General features: G+C 36.3%; 1 protein-coding gene across 50 annotated transcripts in view; it reads right to left on the bottom strand.

The window, feature by feature from the left end:
• Positions 1-10,298: 10,298 nt before the first annotated feature.
• ANK2 (ankyrin 2) overlaps positions 10,299-23,910 on the bottom strand; it is a 765,649-nt gene continuing 752,037 nt past the window's right edge. For 19 of the 50 annotated variants that reach the window (XM_056803048.1, XM_056803045.1, XM_056803039.1 and 16 more), the window contains 4 exons: positions 21,618-21,701; positions 21,329-21,493; positions 19,754-19,924; positions 10,299-12,622 (listed from right to left, as the gene is read on the bottom strand). In XM_056803048.1, coding sequence (XP_056659026.1) covers positions 12,608-12,622; positions 19,754-19,924; positions 21,329-21,493; positions 21,618-21,701 — 435 coding nt within the window. In that variant the 3' untranslated portion in view covers positions 10,299-12,607. Of the gene's footprint in view, positions 12,623-18,290; positions 18,383-19,753; positions 19,925-21,328; positions 21,494-21,617; positions 21,702-22,177; positions 22,271-23,910 lie in introns of all 50 variants that reach the window. The other 31 variants (XM_056803022.1, XM_056803006.1, XM_056803007.1 and 28 more) reach the window with 7 other exon arrangements.

Consider the following 23,910-nt stretch of genomic DNA (forward strand, 5'->3'; position numbering starts at 1 on the left):
TGGAATAACAAAGGATCAAGGATATCCAGAGAAATAATGAAAACAAAAACAAAAACAAAAACAAATGATGGGGGCCTTGCAGTCCCAGACCTCAAACTATATTACAAAGCAGCAGTCATCAGAACAATTTGGTACTGGCTAAGAGATAGAAAGGAGGATCAGTGGAGCAGACTGGAGGCAAGAGACCTCAGCAAGATAGTATATGATAAACCCAAAGATCACAGCTTTTGGGACAAAAATCCACTATTCGATAAAAACTGCTGGGAAAATTGGAAGACAGTGTGGGAGAGACTAGGAATTGATCAACACCTCACACCCTACACCAAGATAAATTCAAAATGGGTGAATGACTTAAACAGAAAGAAGGAAACCATAAGTAAATTGGGTAAACACAGAATAGTATACATGTCAGACCTTTGGGAGGGGAAAGACTTTAAAACCAAGCAAGACAGAGAAAGAATCACAAAATGTAAAATAAATAATTTCGACTACATCAAATTAAAAAGCTTTTGTACAAACAAAACCAATGTAACTAAAATCAGAAGGAAAGCAACAAATTGGGAAAAAATCTTCATAGAAACCTCTGACAAAGGTTTAATTACTCAAATTTATAAAGAGCTAAATCAATTGTACAAAAAAATCAAACCATTCTCCAATTGATAAATGGGCAAGAGACATAAACAGGCAGTTCTCAGCTAAAGAAATCAAAACTATTAACAAGCACATGAAGAAGTGTTCTAAATCTCTTATAATCAGAGAGATACAAATCAAAACAACTCTGAGGTATCACCTCACACCTAGCAGATTGGCTAACATGATAGCAAAGGAAAGTAATGAATGCTGGAGGGGATGTGGCAAAGTAGGGACATTAATTCATTGCTGGTGGAGTTGTGAACTGATCCAACCATTCTGGAGGACAATTTGGAGGTATGCCCAAAGGGTGATAAAAGACTATCTGTCCTTTGATCCAGCACTGCTGGGTTTGTACCCCAAAGAGATAATAAGGAAAAAGACTTGTACAAGAATATTCATAGCTGCACTCTTTGTGGTGGCCAAAAATTGGAAAATGAGGGGATGCCCTTCCATTGGGGAATGGCTGAACAAATTGTGGTATATGTTGGTGATGGAATACTATTGTGCTAAGAGGAATAATAAAATGGAGGAATTCCATGGAGACTGGAACAACCTTCAGGAAGTGATGCAGAACAAAAGGAGCAGAACCAGGAGAACATTGTACAAGAAACTGATACACTGTGGTACAACTGAATGTAATGGACTTCTCCATTAGTGGCAATGCAATGTCCCTGAACAATCTGTAGGGATCTAGGAGAAAAAACACTATCCATAAGCAGAGGACAAACTGTGGGAGTAGAAACACCGAGGAAAAGCAACTGCCTGACTATAGCGGTTGAGGGGACATGACAGAGGAGAGACTCTAAACAAACACTCTAATGCAAATACTAACAACATGGCAATGGGTTCGAGTCAAGAACACATGCGATACCCAGTGGAATCACGCGTCGGCTATGGGGGGTGGGGGGAGGAAAAGAAAATGATCTTTGTCTTCAATGAATAATGCTTGGAAATGATCAAATAAAATATTATAAAATTAAAAAAAAAGAATATAATGTGCCTTGTAGGAGGTACAGCTAACTAAATATTCACAAGAAAAAGTTTTAAAGAAACATGGGAAATATTTGAAAGAAAAACCTCAGTTACACATAGGATCATATATAGAATCACATATTCCAACAGAGGTATTCATCAGGCATTGTAATATTCTGAAATTAAATAAATGTTGATCAGGCCTTAAAAAAAATAACATCTAACTCAAAGCATTGTTGTGAGGACCAAATGAAATATTTGTAAACAATTAACATACTACCTGGAACATCTCCTTTTTGTTTGTGACACCTTTTACATCATCTCTCATGTCTATAAACCTGAACTTATTTATTTTAACCTTTTTTCCTTCATTCTTATACTCAATCTGCTACATCCCCTGTTGACTCTACATTAACAACTCTCAATATCAGCCTCTTCTATGATTACTACCATCACTCTGGAATGAGTCCTTATTAGTTAGTGCAAAACAAAATGACTACTATAAACTCTGTGCCTCCACTCTCATCCATGTACTCTATGCTGTATTCATATTGAACCATTAGTGCTTTATGCCCCTAATAGACGGGATACCTTAAGAGCAGGCATGATGACTTATTTGCACAAAATAAGTACTTAATCAATGTTCATTTCATTGTGTTTTAATTCTGTTCATCTTTCAATGGATTTAAAACAAAAAATTCAAACTGAAAGGACTCTGAGAAATTATGTAGTAGGATCTTTTATTTTATAGATGAAGATATCAACTGTGATCAACTGTGATCCTAGACTTTAATGGAAATGGTATTGCTATTTATGAAGACAATAACCTTTTCTCTAGTGAAAACATGAAGTAAGAAGAATTTCATTCCGGAGGTTTTTCAAGTTTTTAGTGGGATATATTGAGTCTTAGGAGAAGACCTGTCCTTTGTTTCAGGCCAAACAGTGGATACTGGGTTCCATCATTCCAATATCTTCTTTCTCTTCTCTTCAACACAAGGGACAATAAAGGGTTCTGAGATAGTGGAGGGCATCATCAAAGCTGGAAATGAACTTACAGTCAAGATCTCCTTGGTTTTTTTTGGTTGTTGTTGTTGTTTGTTTTTTTTTACTTCCTAGTTTGTTGAAGCAACAGGTGGCTACTGCCACCTGCAGACCGACTTCTGTGATAAAGCTTTTGTAGCTAACATCCTAAACCTTATTTAGAAGATTGAAAAACCCTATCCTCCTGGGAAGAAGCAAGTCATGTGATTAGATTACTGTGCTTTCATTTTAATTCAGTGAGTCAGCTTCATAAAGACTTGGGATTTCATAGGGAGCCAGGGAAGAGAAAATTGAGTGGAATTATATCTGCACCACACTGCCCTTTCTACCTTCTCATCTTTTTTTTCTATGAGACATAGGGTCATAGAATTGTGGATCTAGAAAAATGATAGAATCTCAAATATTATTAGAGTAGCCCCCCAATTTTACAGAGGCTCAGGGAGTTCAGTGCTTTTCCTAAAGTCACACACCAGAGGGGTGTGAATACAGATCCTCAATATCTCCCCCCCCCCTCCCTCCCTCCCTCTCTCCTTCTCTCTTTCTCTCTTTCCCTCTCTTTCTGGCATTTAATTAGCAGACATGTAACAGCAGATATTTTCACTTCCTATCAGTTCAAATTATATGTGTTCACAGAAAACAGAATTATTATAGAGTTTCAAAGAGCCTGTTAGCAAGTCATGACTGCATCCTAGTATCTTTTGACCAGCCCATTTTGCATAGTGTGGTCAGAAGAAAATAGAAATCTGGCTAATTCAACAAAAGGTATTCCTGTTAGTTATCCAATGACTAAGTCTTGGCAACAGGGAAATAAAGGAAAGAACATGGCATAGTCAGCAACATTATGAGTGCCCAGTCTGTGCTATTTCCTGCATTCATCTTAAGGAGTAGGTGTCCAGAGGATGAATGCCATCGTAGGTTCTGTGAGTTTATACTTTGAGTATTGTAGTTCGTAAATTGGTGTGCTTTACCTTATAAATCATCCAGGAGACACAAGGAACTCTCAGCAAAGGCATTTGCTAAAATGGCATAGTAGAAACAGTAGCTCTGGGACATGCCTTCCATAAACTTAGGGCACATGTTTTCAAAATTATACTTAGGTGTCTTTGAGAAGAGGGGTTCAAACTTAAATTTGCTAGGTAGTAAGGGATATCTAGTTCTAGATAATTTATACATGTGATAAAGACAACTCAAAACTACTGATAGTACAGAATTTAGATGTTCTTTATCTCTTCAGGGAGTCCTCATGTAGCTCCCCTTGGGTAACAAAAGCATCTGCTGGTAGGGTTACTCATCTAGATTTCCATGGTTGTCCAGCAGGACAATGAATTGTCTTGTCTGCTGCCAATCTCCTTCCCATTTGCCAAAACTATTTTATTCCTCAAGTGAGATTATCTTTCTACATCTAGACTGTCTGATAAGTGTGTCTCTGCTTCTTCAATTGTGCCTGAAACTCTCCTTAATTGTTGGACCCTTAATTTACTGGATGGATTACCTCTCTCTGGTCAAGTCACTGCTAAATTCCATAGAGAGTGGCAGATGGAAGAGAAAGAAATAATCTATTTCCTTCCTATGGGAGTCTCCTCCACAAAGTATGCCCAAGTCTTTTGAGCTGAACCACTGCCTCATTCTGGGTCTTCTGGGTTGGTAGGTTGATAAAAAACAAATTCCCCTATATCTATAAATTATGATTATTTGTTAAAGCAAAAATCCATGGAAAGGATAGACCAGAACTAAATTCATGAATTAGACTTTGCTTTACTTTTCTTATAGTGGATAAATATCTGTTGGAGTTTGTTTTGATTAAAGAAAGTTATTCCTAGATTAATTTAGCTCTTCATTTCTATTTTGAAAATCTAGGGAAATTCAGATATATTATTTCTTCCTTTATAACAAAGTAAATAGCTTTAATATTAAAATGTATACAAGATTATCTATGCCACGGATTTGCTAATTATTTTTTACTTTCTATGGACTTTAAATCTGAAATGTTATATGAAGTAATTATTGAAAGATTTTAAAGCAATGGTATGTTTCCTAAAACATTCATACAATGATTTATGTTTTACAAAACTCTTATTTGAAAAGTCATTTCATTCTAATATAAGCTGTAAGCATTTTTGAGGACAGGGACTGCTTCATTTTTGTCATTATATCTCAGGGCTTAGCACAGGACCTAGTACATAGTAGACTGGTTCTTACCATGTTCCTATGGAGTAGGTAGGTAGGGATTATTCCCATTCTAGAAATGAAGAAAATCTGAGGTTCCCAGTAGTTAAGGATTTGATTCTAAGTTCAGTTCCACTCTGCCATAGTTGCCTCTTTGTAGTATATTACACAGATGGATTGATAAATAGATAAGATGACAGAGATATACTTCTATATTCCTCTACATATTATAATGATCTATAACCATCTTAGCACAACCATCCATCTGTCTGTTGTTCTATCTATTCATCCATCCATCCATCTATCCCTCTATCTGCCTGTCTGTCTGTCCTACTATCTGTGTAAAATTTGCAGATGACTTGAAACTACAGAGGAAAGCTAAATTTATCAGTCCTTAGGGATAATTAGATGACAGAATTAGATCCCAAAATATCTTAACAGGGTAGGATGGCAGGCTAAATTTAATAGAAATAACTGTCAAATCCTATACTTTGTAGCAGTGGTCAAGAGCTGGTAGGGAGGGAGATTTAGACAAAAAAAAAGGTTCACATTCAGGAATTTAAAGTCTGATGGTTGCTTAAGGGAAGCTGTGAAGACTTTTCTCCTATTCCCATCCTGACTCGTGCTTATTCAGAAGTAAGGCAGAATTCTAGATACTCATTAATTTTGGACCAGGGAAGAATTTATTTGGAATTTTTGGTGGAACTGGGAGGATAACAAAGTCTTAGGGAAAGATAATGCAGCCTGATTCTTAGTGCTAAGAGATGAAGGGAAGTTGGAAAAGAGGCTGACTACAAAATATATTGCAATAACATTAAAACTTAATGCCTGGGGCAGCTAGGGAGCACAGTGAATAGAGCATGGAATCTGGAGGACCTCAGTTCAAGTCTGGTCTCAGATACTTCCTAGCATTGTGACCTTGGACAAGTCACACAATCCTTATTGCCTAGCCCTCATCTTCTGACTTAGAATTGAAACTAAGACATAAAGTAAGAATTTTAGAAAAAAGACATTAATGCTCAAAGACAACATGGATAATGGGTATTATATTGCTTGCTATCTCAGTTTGTTGGGGTAGCATTGGAAAGAGGAAATAAAAAAATTAAAAAATATTTGGGAAACAAAATTTTTAAAATTGAATATTAAAAAATAAATTTAAAAAATTAAACAAATATTACAAATACAAATAAGTGTGTGTGGAGGGAGGGATATTATTATGCTAGAGGTCTATGAGAATGATGACAGGGATTTGTGCAAAGTAATCATTTGAGCACTGTGAGAAAAGCATGATACAAAGTAGGACTAGATTGGATGATAGTCCTATCCATCAGAAGGAAGAATGGGTATGAAAGAAATGATAAGCTTTGTCTATAATATGGTAAAAGACTTGTTCTTGACCTTTGGCTATTATTCCTCTAGGTTAGCCATCAGAGGAAGAATTTCTGATCATCACTATAGATCGGGATCCCCAAAGTACAGCCCATGGGCCACAGGCAGCTCCCTGAGGCCATTTATCCGGCCCCCACCGCACTTCCGGAAGGGGCACCTCTTTCATTGTCAGTGAGAGGAGCTTCTATGTGGCAGCGTGGTGTCACTCACATTCAGTACTACTTCTGGTGACATAATCCTTTGCATGGTGCCTTGTTCCGAGAGTAACTGAAGGAGAATGAGGTGCTACACAAAGGATTATGTGGCTGCACAATTGAAGATGTCAGCATGGTGACAGTGATTTGGGGGAGGGGATTCCACACTGTGTATACTGCTGCCAGGTATAATGATGGCGGTGATGGGCTTGTGCGAGGTGTGACAGACCCATCACAGCCAGCGCTGCAGCCTCCGCTATCCCAGACAGCGGTATAAAGATTTTTTTCATAGTTTTTTTTTTAATAGTCCAGTCCTCCAGCAGTCTGAGGGACAGTGAACTGGCCCCCTGTGTAAAAAGTTTTGGGACCCCTGATTATAGACAGTAGTGGGTGACCCTTAAAATCTTAAATTTGCTACTTGAATATTCTGTTTTTCTTTTACTCAGTAGTTGTGTTGGTTTTAGCTGTAAGCTGATCACTTGCAGTTAATAGGCATGGATATAGATTACAAATATCGAATGCATAAAGATAGGGGAGAAAGGTGTGACTAGGCTTATGTAAAAAAAGATCTGGGGGTCAGGGAATAGAGAGTTGTAGACTAAAAGTTCAATATGAGTCTCCTGATTCCTCTAAGTTCTAGTGTCTTCTCTCCCCAAATTTTGTTTATATGTTTAACCTGTGTGTGTGTGTGAGAGAGAGACAGACAGTCAGACAGACAGACAGACAGACAGACAGACAGACAGAGAGAGAGAGAGAGAGAGAGAGAGAGAATAGTATATACTCATATACATACACACTTCTTTTAGAATACAAGTTATTTGTAGGCAGGGATTTTTCTTTTTGGCATTTGTATTCCCAGTACCCAGCACATAATAGGCATTTGATTAATGCATATTGATTGATTGAATCAACATTACAACATGGAAACCAAAACATTATGATTTCAGATGGCTTTAATAGCAGCATAGTTTTCATAATGAGGGAGTGACAGTTCCACTTATTCTTTTTTTAGTCCGATCATATTCTGTTTGGTTCTTAGTGCTATATTTTAGGAAGAACCTTGACAAGTGAAAGTGTTTCTAGAAAAGGGGATCAGTAGACTATTCCACATCAAGACCAATTGGGGGATGATTAATGCAAATGCCTTGAGGGAACAGTGGACCATGAGTACTTGAAAGATTGATAATTGGAAGAGAAGTTAAATTCATTCATGTCCCTGTAGGACAGAAATACAAGCAATATATGGAAACTATGAGAGGCAAATTTCTGTTCAATACAAGGAAAAATTATCCAAATTTAGCTATTCCAAAATAGAGTGGTCTGGAAGCTTTATGGTCTGGTGGGCAATGCACTGGAATTGGAATCAGATAATGTAGGTTGAAGTCCCTTCCTGCTCATTTTAGATTAGTCACTTAACCTCTTGGCTCCTTAGTTCACATTTCTTTAAAATGAAAGAGTTTGACTCTAAAGTCCATTTTATCTCTATATCCATTTTCCTATTTCCCACAAAGTAACAAGATCCCTCGAAGCAAGAGAGATCTTTGGGCAGATGTCAGCTATATGGTAGAGTGCATTCTTCATTAGGAATGGATTGAATTAGATGGCTTCTATGTCCTTGTCCAACTCAGAAGTTCTGTGATTATGTAAATGTAGGAAATTTAAGAATAATCCATTAGGGATATTTGAATCCATTATTATTCTTATTTTAGAATAAAGTGTTAGAGATTTAGAGAATAATGTCCTCACATTTTCTATTTTCAAAATAAAGTTGTCTTGCAAGGGTAAGAGGATTTTCATATGATCAACTCTATCTTCAAGCCCTATACCACCAGAACCCAAGTCATAAATGAGAGCAGGAAAAAACTGAGTAAGAAGGAGGCTGCAGAACCATAACAAAGACCTGGAAGCAACGTTTCTTATTATTCATCAAATAGGATTGTATACTAAACCATTCTGCCGAAAGGCCCCCTTCATTATTTTTCTTTTTCAAAAGTATTTTGAGGTCATCTAGGTGGTCCAGTGGACTGAGAGTCAGGACCAGAAATAAGCAGTTCTAGGTTCAAATCTGGTCTCAGACTCTCCTTAGCTGTATGATTTGGGCAAGTCACTTAACCTCATTGCCCAGCTCTTACCCACTTTTGCTTTGTAACCAATAGCCAGTATTGATTCCAAGATGGAAGGTTAAGAGTTTAAAAAAAGTGTATGCATCAGTCTTTTTATACCTTTATTTATGGACTCATATTAGAGAGTACTCAGACCCTTCCCCAGTTTGTTAGAAATAATCCCAAGTAGAATGCCCACAATGACTGCAGGCAGATCCAAGCTCAATTCCATGCCTTTTCCATTTGCTAACATTTATTTACACCTAACCAAAAGGACTTCTTCTCTGAGCTGGACTTCAATCTTCCCAAGATTATTTTCCTTTCTTTTGTTTCGAATATAACTCTTTTATATAAAAAAGGGATGCTATTCTTTCAAACAAATCATTTTTAAGTGAGAAAAAGACTAAAAGCAGAAATCTCTTCAGATAGCCTCTGTTGCTTAGACCATAGTCATTATTAACATTAAAGAACCACCTTTGGTGTTCTTTTTACCACACCACCTAGCTTTATCCAAATCATGAAAATGATGGCTGAATTCTTTTTAGAAATATTTCAAAAGCATTTTTTCAGGCACAAAGTGGAAAAATTTGGCAGTCCCTTCCAGCTCAGAGATTCTGTAATTTCATGGTGAAATAGTGTAAGTGAATATTCGTCTGGCAACTATTTTCTTGTGAATAATACCAAACACTTAGCAAAGCTGGATTTCCCTCTACCATATATAAAATGAAAATAATAATGGCGCCTATGCCTCATAGAGTTGTTGTTGGGATTAAATGAGATAAAACATGTAAAGCTCTTTGCTAACCATAAAGTGCTCTATATATGCTTGCTAGCATTATTATTATTATTATCATCAAACAGGTTTAAAATAAATTAAGGAACCAGAGGCCACAATTCCAAAAGCACCTAGAAATAGTAAGGGACATGAAACAAATGAGGAATTTATCTTATATCAAAAGTCCTCAAAAAGGGTGCTACTTTGGTAGAGTGTTGAATTCTTTGATTCCATTTGATTCCACAAAGATTTATAGCTTAGATGTGATTGTGAGAGTGGGGATCCCTTAGATTCCTTCTCAAACATCTTATAACCAAATTGCCTAACTGTGATAAAACTAAAAAATGATTATCATTCAAATCAAAAACATGAATTTGGACTCCATTTACCAGTCTACAGCTCTCTCAATTAGATTTTGAAGATGACAACCACAAACATTTATTTGGCATCTAATATGTACAGAGCAATGTGTTTGGTCGGTGCTTATTAAAGTTGCAAATTGAGAAAATTAAATGGATATAACCCAAGGAAAATAAAAACGTCTTTTAGGAACCAATGCTTACCCAGCGATCAAAAAACCCCATATTGGAGCACATTCCCATAGTGGTAAGTTCAGGATAGTCCAGAATGCTTCATCTGTAATCCCAGCTATTAGAATCCTTACCATCTTCCTCCTCTTCCTCACTGATGTGATCATCTAATTTCTAGCTGTCTGCAAAATGAAGATTCTTCCAGCTTCATAATGTAACATCTGGATATTGACAGTCCTTTGGACAATAATATGAAGAAGAAACAACTTTTTCCCCCCACTCCTCATTGATTTCCCAGCATTTCATAGAAATAATTAAGACATCGTTTTATATATACATATATCTGTTTGTCAAATGATGCTTTCTCAAATGGGGGATGGAGGGGAAGGAGTTAATTGAATATTTTAATGAAACAAGTTAATTAATTTTTAAAAAGACAATGTGCCAGGCTTCTGCAGAGGAAAATCAGGGCTAAAGAACAACAGAACACTCTTACTACATTTAACACTTGTACATTTTATTTAATTAAATCAGCCATTGTACACATTGCAGCTATGTGTTGTTAGTGTTGTATTTTTTTCCTTTAACTAATACATGCCCTCATAGATATATTCAATTGGTGTTATCACCATGGGAACAAGATGCTGATTCATCAACTTAAAATTCACTTTTTTTTTTCTCACAGTATTCAAGTTCTTTGATAACACAGCAAAAAACCAAAATCAAAAAAGGTGAATAACCATTATGTTGTTACACAGACATCATCTGCACCGCAAGTAACACAACAGAAATGCTTTTCTTGAGCTCCATTAAAAGTCAACCAATGCTGTCCTTGACAAGAAGAAAGCCATGGTGTGTCCTCAATGTTCTACCCTGGACCTCTCTCATTGTGAGTGCCAAAGAACACTTTATTTCCTATCTGACTGCCAAAAAGTGCTAGTACAGGAGTCTTGGGGGGTTGGCCTCTGAGCAGCCTTGCCTCCCAAGAAAGGCTTTTTTTTTCCTCTTGGCATTGTTACTTTAGTGATCAAGTGCCATTGTATGCCACCTTTGTTATTTATTTTATCATTATTATTTTTTTTTTACTTTCAGAGGGAGGAGTGAGTCATTTTTTTTTCCCCACACAACAGGAAAAGACCAGATAGGATTGGAAATTTTTCAGTCCCTGGAGGACTGACTCATTTTTTCCTTCATCTTTGAATATATTTTATCAAATAACTGATTCAAAATTTATATTGTTTATATGTAGATATTTGTATATATATATATATGTTAAAATACTACACAGCTCCAACCACTAGAAGAATAAGGGATAGGACATGGAAATTTCTCAGATTTTCTATTCCCTTCTTTGAAACCAAACAAAAAGTGCAGAAATGCTCTTGTAAGTCTTAGTGTCAGCCAAAAATGTAAACAAATAAACCAAAAATACTAACTGAAATCAAACTTTCTGTACCTCAACTGCAAACGGAAAACGGTCCCAATCAGAAGTTTAAAACGGATCACTCAGTGCTAAGAGGAAAGGATGATAAGCTCTCGACATGATTACAAGAGGGTTTTTGTTCTTGGATTAAAATTTTAAATGCCACATGCGTGTATCTGGGAAGAGGCAATCCAGAAAATTAAAAACAAACAAACATGGTGAAGGAGTTTATGTCTAGCGAGTAAACTTTGTTTCCCACTGAGTTATCTACAGTGCGGTGGGCCAGCAGAACGTACCACCAGTAAGACAATGTGGTTTGCTAAAGCAGTGAGAACAAAAAAAAAAAGACTGTGTTATAGCTATTTAATACACCCTGCCCATGAGTCCCAATTGGAAGGATCTTCAAGTTCCAATGTGCCATAAGACGAAGTTTAGCTGCTAGAGATCTGATTGTTGTCTTTAGTTCCTCCAATGGTTTTAGTCCCCTAGAATTCTTTAAGTGGCAGTTAGAGAGTCTTAACGTGTAGCTGGGCATGGCCAGTGGGTACTTCATAGCAAGGGCTGTACTCGCAGGTGATCACCCCCTGACCCTTAGCCCTTCGCGGCGAGAGGTCACTAAGCTGGAAGTCCTATGGACAAGGTAGGTTGGAAGGGCGCTTTTGCAGCAGATCTGTATTTTCAGTCGATTGTGTTAGCAATATCTTTATTAATCATTGTTCAGCAATTTCTATAAACCCTTTTATTCCAGGATGATAAGTGTAGTCATGATAGACATTTTTTTAAAGTTTTGTGAGTTCAAGCACTTTAGCTATGTACAGTTTGTGTCAGTATTCTTTTCATCAGAACATATACATGGTCACTCGAAGAGGTCTGCAGATGATGCTGTCCAGATCAATGGATTCTCGTGGAACTAGTGCAGAAGCAAAGGAACAATGGAGGTGGCCAGTTCCCAGGAGAGCACAAAGACAACAATTTAGTGGATAAACCATCCAGAATGAAGGATACTATCTTTGGTCACAAATTAGCTTACAGTTAAAAAAACAAAAGAAAAGAAAAGAAAAGAAGAAAACCAAAAGCACGGTGCGTGATAGAAGCAGAAATGCCAGTGTATCCCATTAATTAGGCAATTTTATGATCACTACACCTACTGAAGAAAGTGAAAGCTGCATACTAAGTGGGTATGTGGTTTCTGGTATGAGATGTGGGCAGCCCCTCATTTGGCCTCATGCTTCCAGTCCTCCCTACAGAAATGTCTAAGAAGTTGCTGGAGGTCGTGCTGGAGATCGTCTGGATTGAGTGCTTCTGGTACATCCTCCAGCTGTTCCAAGTGAATGTGTTTTCCATGCTGGTCCTTTACCACAGTCCTCTTCTGTGTCCTGGCTTTATTCATTGTTGTCCTGAAGAGAAAAAGGAAGGAAAGAATAAGTCTCTCCCAGTGACGCTGTCTATTTCTCTGTGTCTATCTGTCTGTCTGTCTCTCTATTTTTCTGTCGCATCCAAAGAGAGCTCAATTTAGTGGCAACTAATGAATACCATTCTGGACTGGATTGTTAGTCAGAAAAATTGGACTCTAATCAAGCTTAGTCAGCTGTATGATCTTCAGATAACCACTAAAATATGCAGGACTTCAATATTTTCAGCTTGTCAAATAAAGGAATTGGGTTCATTTAATCACCTGTAAAATGTCAGGAATATTTTGTTAATCTGAAAAAGTAAAGGATATGCTTCTAAGTAAATGCAAAGGGGCCACCCCCCCCCATTATATAACATACATATATAAGTAAATAAATATAAACACAAAAATATATAAAGTATTTTCATATATATAATGTGTATAAGTAAATAAATAAATAAAAATGTAAAAATATTTGAAGTATTTTGGGGTGTGGCCCTTTGCTTATACACACACATATAAAGAGGGAATATTATTTTTTATATGTGTGTATATATTAAGTATTGTTTTATATATTATATATACTTTTATAAGTGTCATTTCTATTATTATGAGAGATTTGAGAGAGAAACAGAGAGAGAGAGAGAGAGAAATAATGACAATATGAGGTACATCAGTATTAGTACCAAGACATGTCTTCCCATCTAGAACTATTCAGAAGGGATTGAGTCAAACTCCAAAAGAGAAAGACTCCAGGTCTCAGTTTCCTGAAGTGTCAATTACCCCTAGATGATTAATCTATGCATGTACATATTGCAGCAATTTCAGGGTATAAATATACAACTTTAAATACTGAACTTGACATGGCTATATCTTGAATAAATATAAAATTATTGGTCATAATTACAACTTTAACTAATCATTAGAAGCAAGTAGTATAAGATGTACCCTTCATATCCTGAAACATCCATCACCTTTGGTAGGGATAGGGAAACCCTGGGACTATGGCCCTGGACAGGTGTGGGAGACAGTAGAGTTATGATTGAACAAAGCCAGGGGAAAACTCAAGTCATCTTACTACTCTTCCTATGCACTGTTGTTTAAATAATACCAATGTTGTCTAAATTCCAGGGCCTAATAAAAGCACCATCAACCCCACTCTAGTTTTGGTTCTGACAACTATGTTTGCCTATTTTCTAATATTTCGCTCATTATTTAACAACTAGAAAGCATTTATTTTGAGTTCAAAAAAACCAAAATTATTGGAATGCTTTGTTTACTATTCTTAACATTTGAATAAGGCACATATTACTTATTATTTATGTAATCCACCGTCAATGGAGAGGCAATTTACTCCAACAGAAGGCACAGAAATGGAAAGAGAACAGGGTATGAAAAATAGTTCCATTTGTGAAGAATAAGATCAATGAGGCAGGAATGTTAAGATTTTAATGAAAGGGTTCTAAGAGGTCACTCACCAGCAGAGTTAGATAACAGAGAGGGACATTCACATAAGGATCTTGTAAGATAATCTTTGGAATTGGTAGAACTCATTATCTAAGATGGGAAAATCATGATTATTCCTTAAGTTCAGGAATTATCAGGCACATAATTTCTGCAAATGAACTAAGTGCTAGAGGAATCTTCCAGGCAAGAAAGAGAAACAGTGAGATTTCTAATTGGTGATACAAACTTTGAAATAATAAATTAAGGACATTTGCTTCTTGCTATGGAGAAGGAGTTGTTTTATCACAGACAGGTTTCAGGGATTATGGATTTGGCCATATGGAATCCCCCCCCCCCAGTTAATTGCAAAACTAAGTCCAGTTGTTAGCCTAGAATATTAGGTAATGTACTTTTCAGAAGAGTTAAGTCAGTATTGAGAAGTACGTAGTTGATTGGTATTAGGTGAACTGGCCAACACAGAGAAATGGGTTGTAAATGGGAGAGGCACTTGGATGAGTCTAAATGATATTGACTTCTGAGAAAGTCAAGGAGGCTATTATTAAGACTGTGCAAGATCAAAAAGAATGAACCAGCCTAGTAAAGGAATATTTGGGGTGAACATATAGAAAAGCTCCCTTCTGGAGTACTTTTTTTTACTAGATTTAGAGAAAAAAAACTAGGGAAGGAGGTTTTGGACTTGAACCCTACTAACAGTGTGGTCAACCTGCATCTTCCTGAGATTAAGGACCCAAGAGTTTGGATTAGCAACCAACCTGAACAATAAAGAAGTAGACAAAACCTTATGAATAAGAAGCAAAAGAATGAATTAAAGATGAAGGAACAAGGCAAGTCTAGGTCCACTTCATTTTCAGGGAAAACCAAGGTAAGGGAAACTTTCCCCTCTTGTTTTTGTTATCTATTTAAAGCAAAGGTTCCTAATATGAAGCCTACAAACTTGTGTTTTTGAAATATTTTGACAATTGGATTTCAACATAATCTGTTTACTTTGTAATCCTATGTATTTTATTTTGTGCATTTCAAAACTTTATTGAGAAGAGGTCCATAGGTTTCAGCAAATTACCAAAAGTGTACCTGACCAAAGAAACTAAAATGTTATGAACCAATGGGTTAGCCAAATCTAAAAGTGAAAATGGGCTGCCTACAAAGAATATAGGTTGCCCTAGGGGTTGTAGTAGATAAAGAAACTTGGTGAATTATAATGGTGGGGAATTTTAGAGAAGTTGTACCAGGAAGTAAGCCAAGGAAGAGACTGAATCTTGAGCCCCTCCCTTAAACTACTTCCTGTTTCTTTTCTTAACTATCTGGATAAAGATCTTCTCACAGGTGGTAAATTGAAGATCTTTCCACTAATAACCAAATTCCACAACTAATCCTTTAACTAAAGGATCTTTTATTCTTTGGGAAAAGGGAAATCAGGGTCTCCCTAATTTCTAAGTTATCTTGTTGATTGAAGATTTTGAAATGAAGTCAATTCAGAAAATAAAATTATCTTCCCCTAAGGGTAGATATTAATAGCACTGCTGACAAGTGTCTTTTCAGCAAAACCAAATCTCTCTTCAGCCCAAAGTACAGGTAGAAGGCAATGGCCAGAGAGGGGACCAAAGGGTCTGTCTTCCACTTTCAGGTAGAAACAGCCAAGAAGGATATAAAGTCTCAGGCAGCTGGAGCTTCCTAACTGCTTCCTCCAAGGTTCCATTGGAACAGTCTCCCATCTTGCAATGATTTGTGTTCCAAAAGTTCTGAGCTCCTTTGCTTTGCTGATCCATTTTTCATTGCCCAAATAATTTTCATCCACAGGGTGAAGTTCATTAAGCAAGACAGAAGGTTCTTTATTTGGTTATTCTTTCATAGTTATTTCTGTTTGAAGACAAATCAATCTCTGAATTCCTTTTCAACATAGTTTGGGATTCCCCTGTTTTACATCATTACTTGTTTAGATATAGGTAATTTTATATAAAGAGGTTTAATTTCATTGAAGAGACAGTATGGTAAGGGATAAAATAGAAACTTGTTTCCATTTCTACAGTGACATATTGATTTCATCTTCACCTAGAGGAAGCCTTGGGATTCCAGATCTCAGATTATGAAGAAATGATATAAGCCAGTGGTACATAAATAACAGATTCAGGCCAAAAATATACTAATGTGTAAAGTAACATTTTATGGAGCACCAATGGGCTATGTCACCAACTGACTGCAAAATTTTGGGCAAGTACTTAACCTTGGCTTGGTCTTGGCTTCCTTCCTCATCTATAAAATGAAAGGATTGCAAGGCATTATTTCTAAAGTCTCTTTCAGATGAAGAGTCTATGGTTCTAAAGCATAGTTGAAAAGAGGGAGAAAGCAAGTCTACCTGAGTTTCTTTTAAATGATATTATGAAAGATAATTTTTAAGGTTCCAGAAATCTAAATCACTTTATTCTTTTGTGGGAAAGAAAAAATGTTCAAGAGTGAATTTGAATTAATATTGTTTGTAGTTAAAATTCTGTAAAATATAGTCATTGGTTCCAGCCCAATGGAAATACATAGTCTGAATTCCAATAATGTAACCACTTCATCTAAGGAAGAGAATTTGGATGTATGAGGCCAAGTTTCTATAGCTGAAAGTGAAAGGCCTGGGGACCTTCCAGAGCTGGTATGCTTAAAGCCAAGAAGAGTGAAGCCTCATTCCTTTGGTTTCCTTGCCCTAGACTCCATGGCTTATTTATGAAGAGTGGAGGAGCTGAAGTTATTATTCTTTATTCAATAAACATGTTTTTAAATTAAAAAAAAAACTGGGTCCTGGCTGCGCAAAAATATAACCCCTCTCTGATACCAGGTACTGCTACTGATTTTTCATATTTGGCTGGAAAGCAAACTGGAAAGGGAACGTCTTATTTTTGCCGGCATATCTGGCATACTTAATGAGTTTTAAATAACTACAAGGAGCAATTGGAGCATGAATAGAGGCTTTCTACTGAGGCTCAGGAAGTGCTTTATTGATCTCATTAATACTCACATGAACTTCCCAGCATCAGACAAGAAGCCAACTTGCCCCAAAGCAAGATTCAGTGATTTGTCAAAGGCTTATCGGTGAATCACTGACTGAAACAGAAAACTGTCAAAGACTCCCAAACCACCGTTCACAGCCCTGGGCACAAGTCTGCGTTCTGATTTTACAGGCTGTTTCTTACAATTTAATCTGTCCTTTCTGTTCAGTATTTCTGAGTGCAATCAAGTGTCAAAGTGTAGAAATCACATCCATGCTATTCACCACTCACTCAAGGAAGTCTTAAAACATTGTTAGTGAAAAGGGTTACAAACTTTATACAGTTAACATTTAGGAAGAATCGTGATCAACATAATTTCTTATTGTAGCAACAGAGCCCTCTATATGCTGTAGGAAGAAAGATCGGATCCCACAAAGGTGTTTTTATTTCTCAAGCATGATAGGTAATTATTTTGTATATCTAAAGATGTATTATTCATGCACAAAATAGTCTTTTGTGGGTTAAACATTTATTTTGCTTTGGAGAAAATGAGCTATCTTGTCCCTGATATGTACTCTATACATTGATAAACTTTTCTGGAGAAAGAACAAACAAACAATTCCCATCTCTCCCAATCCTTTTATTCTCTTTTAGAGGCTCCAGACATGAACCGAACCTAAACTTCATTTAAAATATGTTTACTGAAACTTCTGGATATAAGTGACAAGCCAGAGAGTGAGAAAAGCCTGATTTCCCCCAATGGAGTGAGTATATATAGACTGCTCATTGGAGGGGTATGCTGGGTCAACATCTGAATTTCTATATATTTATATATAGGCATGTTGTTTCCCCTCTTAGAATATAAGCAACTTGAAGGCAGGAATAATTATGCTTTTGTCTTTGTTTCTCAAATTGCTAGCACAGGGCTTGGCACATTGATTTGTCAAAGCCTTGTGATCTATTGATAAATAAGCCCTTGAAGCGGTAGGATGTCAAAGGCAATTGATAGACTTTGGGAATCAGATGCCCTGGCTCCAGTTCTTCCTATCTGTGTGACCTTAAGTATAAGGCATTTCAACCTTGGAACTTCCATTCTCTCATCAATAAAAATGAGAATCCCAATACATTATAAGTTAATATTGCTATAATTGACCACTCGCCATTATGAAAATTCATGGTTAGTTAGTTAATATTTCCCTGATCAAAATCAAAGCATCATACCATGCCAAACCAAACCTTTTAATAACTGATCCATCCTCTTTCGTGATCTCATTTTCTACTAAACTTGGTAGGTGGACTTTTCCATGGCTACCTGTATAACTCAAAGCCTGAAGTAAAAATGCAATGCAAAACAAAATCCTATTATTAAGCCACACACTCCTAAAGAACATTGCATCACACTTTTCTTAATTGAGATTTAATGTGAACAAGAATATTAAAAGAAAAGGGAACTTGGCAGCAATCAAAATTTTTGGTTATATTTAAAAAGCTAAATTTTTATTAAATGGGATGTTTTCTTCACAGTTAAAAAAAATGAGAACAGTGAATTCTGATTATTTTGAATTAGGAAGGTAAGGAAGCATACCAGGTGCCTGGGATTTGACAATTACTCCACAATTTCCTATCAAACTTTATAAGCTGCAGTGCTCACTAGCAATTACATAATGGCTGTGATTTTATTTCTTCCTTCAACTAACTTCCTTCTAATAATGGTGATGGAAATGAAGAATGGATTAACCAAAAGAGAAAGAAAAGCCAAATTCTATAACCTGGATGATGCCCACTTTGATCATTGAAAGTCTACAATGATTCCAAAATGTCAGTGACTAAATGACAAAAATAATTCTCCTAAACAAATGAAATGGACAGATTAATCGTGTCCTCTCTCTTTACACATCTGTTTAGTAGAATGAGGGGGCACATACAGACATGCATATATTTTAATTAATTGATTGATTTCACATCCAGATTTTTCCTAGGTGAGCCATAAGTACCCACATATTTATTATTGTGAACTCCATGGAAGAAAAGGCCAAAGAATAATGATATGACATTAAGATTCCATTTCAGAGCACTAAATCTAATATAAATGAAGTAGAGTTTGGCCATTAATTTTTGAATATGAAACTAAGAGAAACATTTAAACATAAAAAACCAAAATTTTCTGGATTTTATACAAAATTCATCTTTGGCTGACAGAAATTCAGTAGCTAAAACAATTATCTCCTAGATATTTTTTAAAAAATTATTTCAAGAGATTTTAATATAGAAAATGATTTTATAGAAGGCAACTTCTCAAATTTATAATTTAGGAAAACTAGAAATTGAAAAAGTTTTATGTTTTCTCTTGTTATGTATAGACGAGGTAAATTCCCAAACTTCTTATTCAGGGAACCCAAAATCTGATAAATCTTATTGTTTCTTTTGTTTTATGTAGAGAGTATATCCACTATTGTATTTAGCTCTTTTGGTAAATATTTGAAATAGCTAAGAAAAATTGGCTTGCAACATTCTTTATGGAAGTCCTTCCAATCAGAAGTACTCATACAAAAATCAAAAATATTGGGCAAAGGGTTGATGACATAATTTGAAACAATATTAAATTAGATGACTTAACAAAGAATTACACACAAACATACATTCATTAAAATAAAAACACACACACACACATAAAAAAGACAATGGTGATGCCGCTATACCTCCTCAAAGTCATCTTTGGCTGATGGAAGATCAGTAGCTAAACTAGCATCCCCCAGATGTTTCTCCATTCTTTCTCCATGTACCACAGTTGTCTTAACAACCTTGCTGACCTTACGGCCTTCCACAGGTTCAGACTGAAAATGGGAAGCACTGGGCTCAGAGAAAGTTACCTAGTGAACGAGGGACACACAAGATACAACTTCAGTCTGTCATATCACATCATTTATTAATCTTATAAACATTAATTCAGTTTCCTGAAAAAGTGGGGAAAATTCACAGGGGCAATCATGAGAGCATTTCAACTTCTATCACTAACTAGTAAATTTGAGAAAAGTTCAAAACAAACTGACTTGCAACACCTTCTTTTTGTAAAAATACTTTCAATAAAAATACATACTTATGACTCATTAGGTAAAATTATAGACAAAGGGGAAGAAGATAACCAATTTAGACAGTTCCTCTGAGTTTCTATAAATTGCTTAAAGGTTACTTGACTTAGAGGAAGTTTTATATATAAACAAAAGAGGAAGTATTTATTTATAAAATACTAAAAACCACCAGTTACTTTAGTGAAATAAATTGGTTGGTTCCAAGGTTTTGTATGCTAGCATAAAGGCATAGTCACTTATAGGTGAACTACTCCCTAATGAGATAGGGAATTCCAGGATGAGGAAATTTCCTCTGCTGTTGGAAGTGGGTGCCTTCTCTACAACTTAAAGGCTAGTACTTAGACTTACTTGGCCAGGGTCACTCGGCCAGTAGAAGTAGGACGTAGATTTGAGGCTTTAAAGTCAACTCTATTCTTTATGTCACACTGAAATTTTATATATATATATATATATATATATATATATATATATATATATATATATATATATCCATAGTCAATGCTCAAGAAACTTTGAAATCATCTGGGAATAGTTGAGGGTAGTTATAAATAACATTTATTTATTAAAAATAGTCTATAAAAGTGGTTTAATATATTGAGGGCCAAGTCTAGAGACAGGAGGTTCTTGGTTCAAATCTGGCCTCAGACACTTCCTAGCTGTGAGACCCTGGGCAGGTCACTTAATCCCAATTGCCTAACCCTTACCACTCCTCTGTCTTGGAACCAATACACAATATTGATTCTAAGACAGAAGGCAAAGGTTTAAAAATTTTTTAAATTGAATTTTTTAAATAGCCTATAAAAAGCAGGTATGTTAACCACAAGAATCACTGACTTATATATGCATAATTCCCAAAGTCTTTTTACTCAATGGACTCTAGATTACTGGTGATTCCATTTTAATTGGCTCTTCCATTTCTGCTCTGTCAGGCTATGACATGAATGGAGGATGGAAACCAAATTATCAAGATTGGATGATGTAAAAATGAGACCACATCTCCTTATGTTCCTTAAAGAATTACAATAGCATGGAAGATCTCATAGTGTACTCAAACCAAAAAGCTACAGGAAAGACAGACACCAATCTCAATGAGTCCTCTTCCCCAGGACCCTCCATCTTTTCTGATTTCTCTTATCTCTTCCTCTATATACTGAGTTATCTCTGGATGCCCTGCGATATGCTCACCTCTGACTGTTCACTGTCACTCTTCAGCACCACACGCTTTATAACCTTGGAATAACCATCTCCTTCCTCAATGTTCACCGGCTCCTGTAGTGTTCCACACATAGTAACATCTTCTTTTTCTATGCCTTCTGGGGATATGTACCGCCTAATGACCTTTCTGGTAACCTGTAATTATCATTGTCATGTTTGCATCTCAATTTTGCCTTAAAAATATCAGAGTATGGATAGTTTTTTTTTTTAGAGGAGAAAATGTATTGAGAGCCCAATTATAAGGTAAGAACAATCATACCTTCTTCACTACAGTGTGTCCATGTTCATCAGTGTATTCTTCTTCTGTTACAGTTTCTGATGGTATTTCAGGCATATCATCTCCCTAAATAGCCAAGAGAAGCACTGTCATATCATGTGCCTTTCAGATAAATTACTCCTAAGTGCTTAAAAATAAAATAAAATAACAAAGGAGTTGAGAAGCATTGCCTAGGTGCAAAAACCTGTAAGTAGTTTAGTTATAATATATATTTTTTTAAACCAAGAGCATGCGAAAGAAAACTCTAAGTTAGAGAAAATGAACAAAAACACACACAGCCCATAAGATGGGTGACTTTGAAGATACCAGCTCTCACTGGTCCTCTGTCATATGACTTTAGGGAAACAGGTTAGAATTGCAGGAACCACTATATTTCTTTCCAAACAAAACTTGTTAGGGAGATGGGATCCATTTTCAAATGGCCATGCATTATTCAGGGAGCGTGCTAAATAAACTCTCACTGCCACAGGGTGATGGCTCTGGCTCAGAGGGTCACCTGGACATAGCTGTCCTGGCTCGTGCAATAATTTCATAGCTTGTACCTGAATTATCACTCGGCGACGAACAACCCTGGTGGTTACCATAGCATCCTCATCTGAGCTGACATCCAGCTCACCTAATTCCTTGGTGAGCTCCTAGTGGAAGCAGGGAAGCAGGTCTTTGTTTAATATGCTAAATACTATTTAACTCCTGGTTTCTGCCTTAGTTCACATTAGCTTTGGAAAAGGTCTATACAGTGGTGTGATTACGTTCTTTTTCTTGGGGGTGGGGGGGGGGAGTCTGCCAGGAACCATCAACTTCTCATTGGGACTAAAATATTTAGAAGAAGGTGCAACCCTATAGATGAATGTTGCTCCCCAGAAGAGTGTGCGTTTTGGTTATGGTGACCGAAAAATGCCATCTGGAATCAAACTGTTATTTGAAGGTTGTTATGGAATCATTTGTTATAATCTGGCAAGAGTAAATGACAGCTTGTTTTAGTTCTGGGCTACTATTTCATATATATGTGATTGGATGAAAGCCTATAAGCAAAATGATAGAATTAAGATTTCTATTGGGTCAGTTATATGTAGGCTGAAAATTACTAATTTAATGAATAAAAATGTCAGCTATGGGTAGCATGCCAGAACCAGTTTGTCAGAGTTGTTAGAGATCTGAGCTTTTTAGTGGTATTTTTTCATTTTTCTGAATACATGGCAGTGTAGTTTCATGTGTAGGGGACTCAGGACTATTATTGGCTCTAAGGTTTTCTAAGCTACTCCTATTGAATTTGCTTTTTTTTTTCTTTAAGAATATATGTTTAAGGGGCAGCTGGGTGGCTCAGTGGCTTGAGAGCCAAGCCTAGAAATGGGAGGACCTAGGTTCAAATCTGGCCTCAGATACTTCCCAGCTGTGTGACCCTGGGCAAGTCACTTGACCCCCATTGCCTAGTCCTTGCCACTCTTCTGCCTTGGATCCAATACACAGTATTCACTCCAAGACTGAAGGAAGGTAAGGGTTTAAAAAAAAAAAAAGAATGTATGTTTGGGGGCAGGTAGGTATCTCAATGGATAAAGAGCCAAGCCTGGAGTTCCTGGGTTCAAATCTGACTGTGTAACCCTAGGCAAGTCACAACCCCATTTGTCTAGACCTTACCCCCCTTTTGCCTTGGAGTCCATACCTAGTATTGATTCTAAGATTGAAGGAAAAGATTTTTTAAGACGGGAAAAAAGGAGTTTGCCTAGCAAACTCCTTTAGATTCATGGAACTGGGATTAGAAATACCTAGTCATATTGGGAACATACTTCAAGTTGACATTTAGAGATAAGAGTAACTTGTAAAATTCAGATGCTTTTCATTCATTCTTATGGGTTTCAATATGAAAGATAAATTCTATGAATGGCTGTAGTTTCCCAAACCCAGAGACTCAGGCTTTAGAAATGAACTGAATTCCTCGGGAATATTCTCTTTGTGTAGAATTTTCCTCAGGAAACTATCTTCAATAATACATAGTGTTCAAATTAATACCTAATTATTAGTAAAATAATGAAGATGCTTTAACACAAATTGTGAAAAATGAAGTTGATAATCTCTTTTAAGAAGGCAAATAAATGCTGGCCCTGGTTATTACAAGACATACTGGTCCAAATGTGAAATTAAAGACTTTTAAAAATATATAGAAACAAAATTTAGGGCATTATCTCTGTGTGTAAGATCTGGAAAAAGCCTTTTAGATCATCACCCAACACTATACATTTTGTAGATGAAGAGATTACTGACCGTAGAGCTTGAATTG

Source organism: Monodelphis domestica, chromosome 6, assembly GCF_027887165.1.
Source record: "Monodelphis domestica isolate mMonDom1 chromosome 6, mMonDom1.pri, whole genome shotgun sequence".
In the NCBI taxonomy this organism is placed as follows: Eukaryota; Metazoa; Chordata; class Mammalia; order Didelphimorphia; family Didelphidae; genus Monodelphis; species Monodelphis domestica.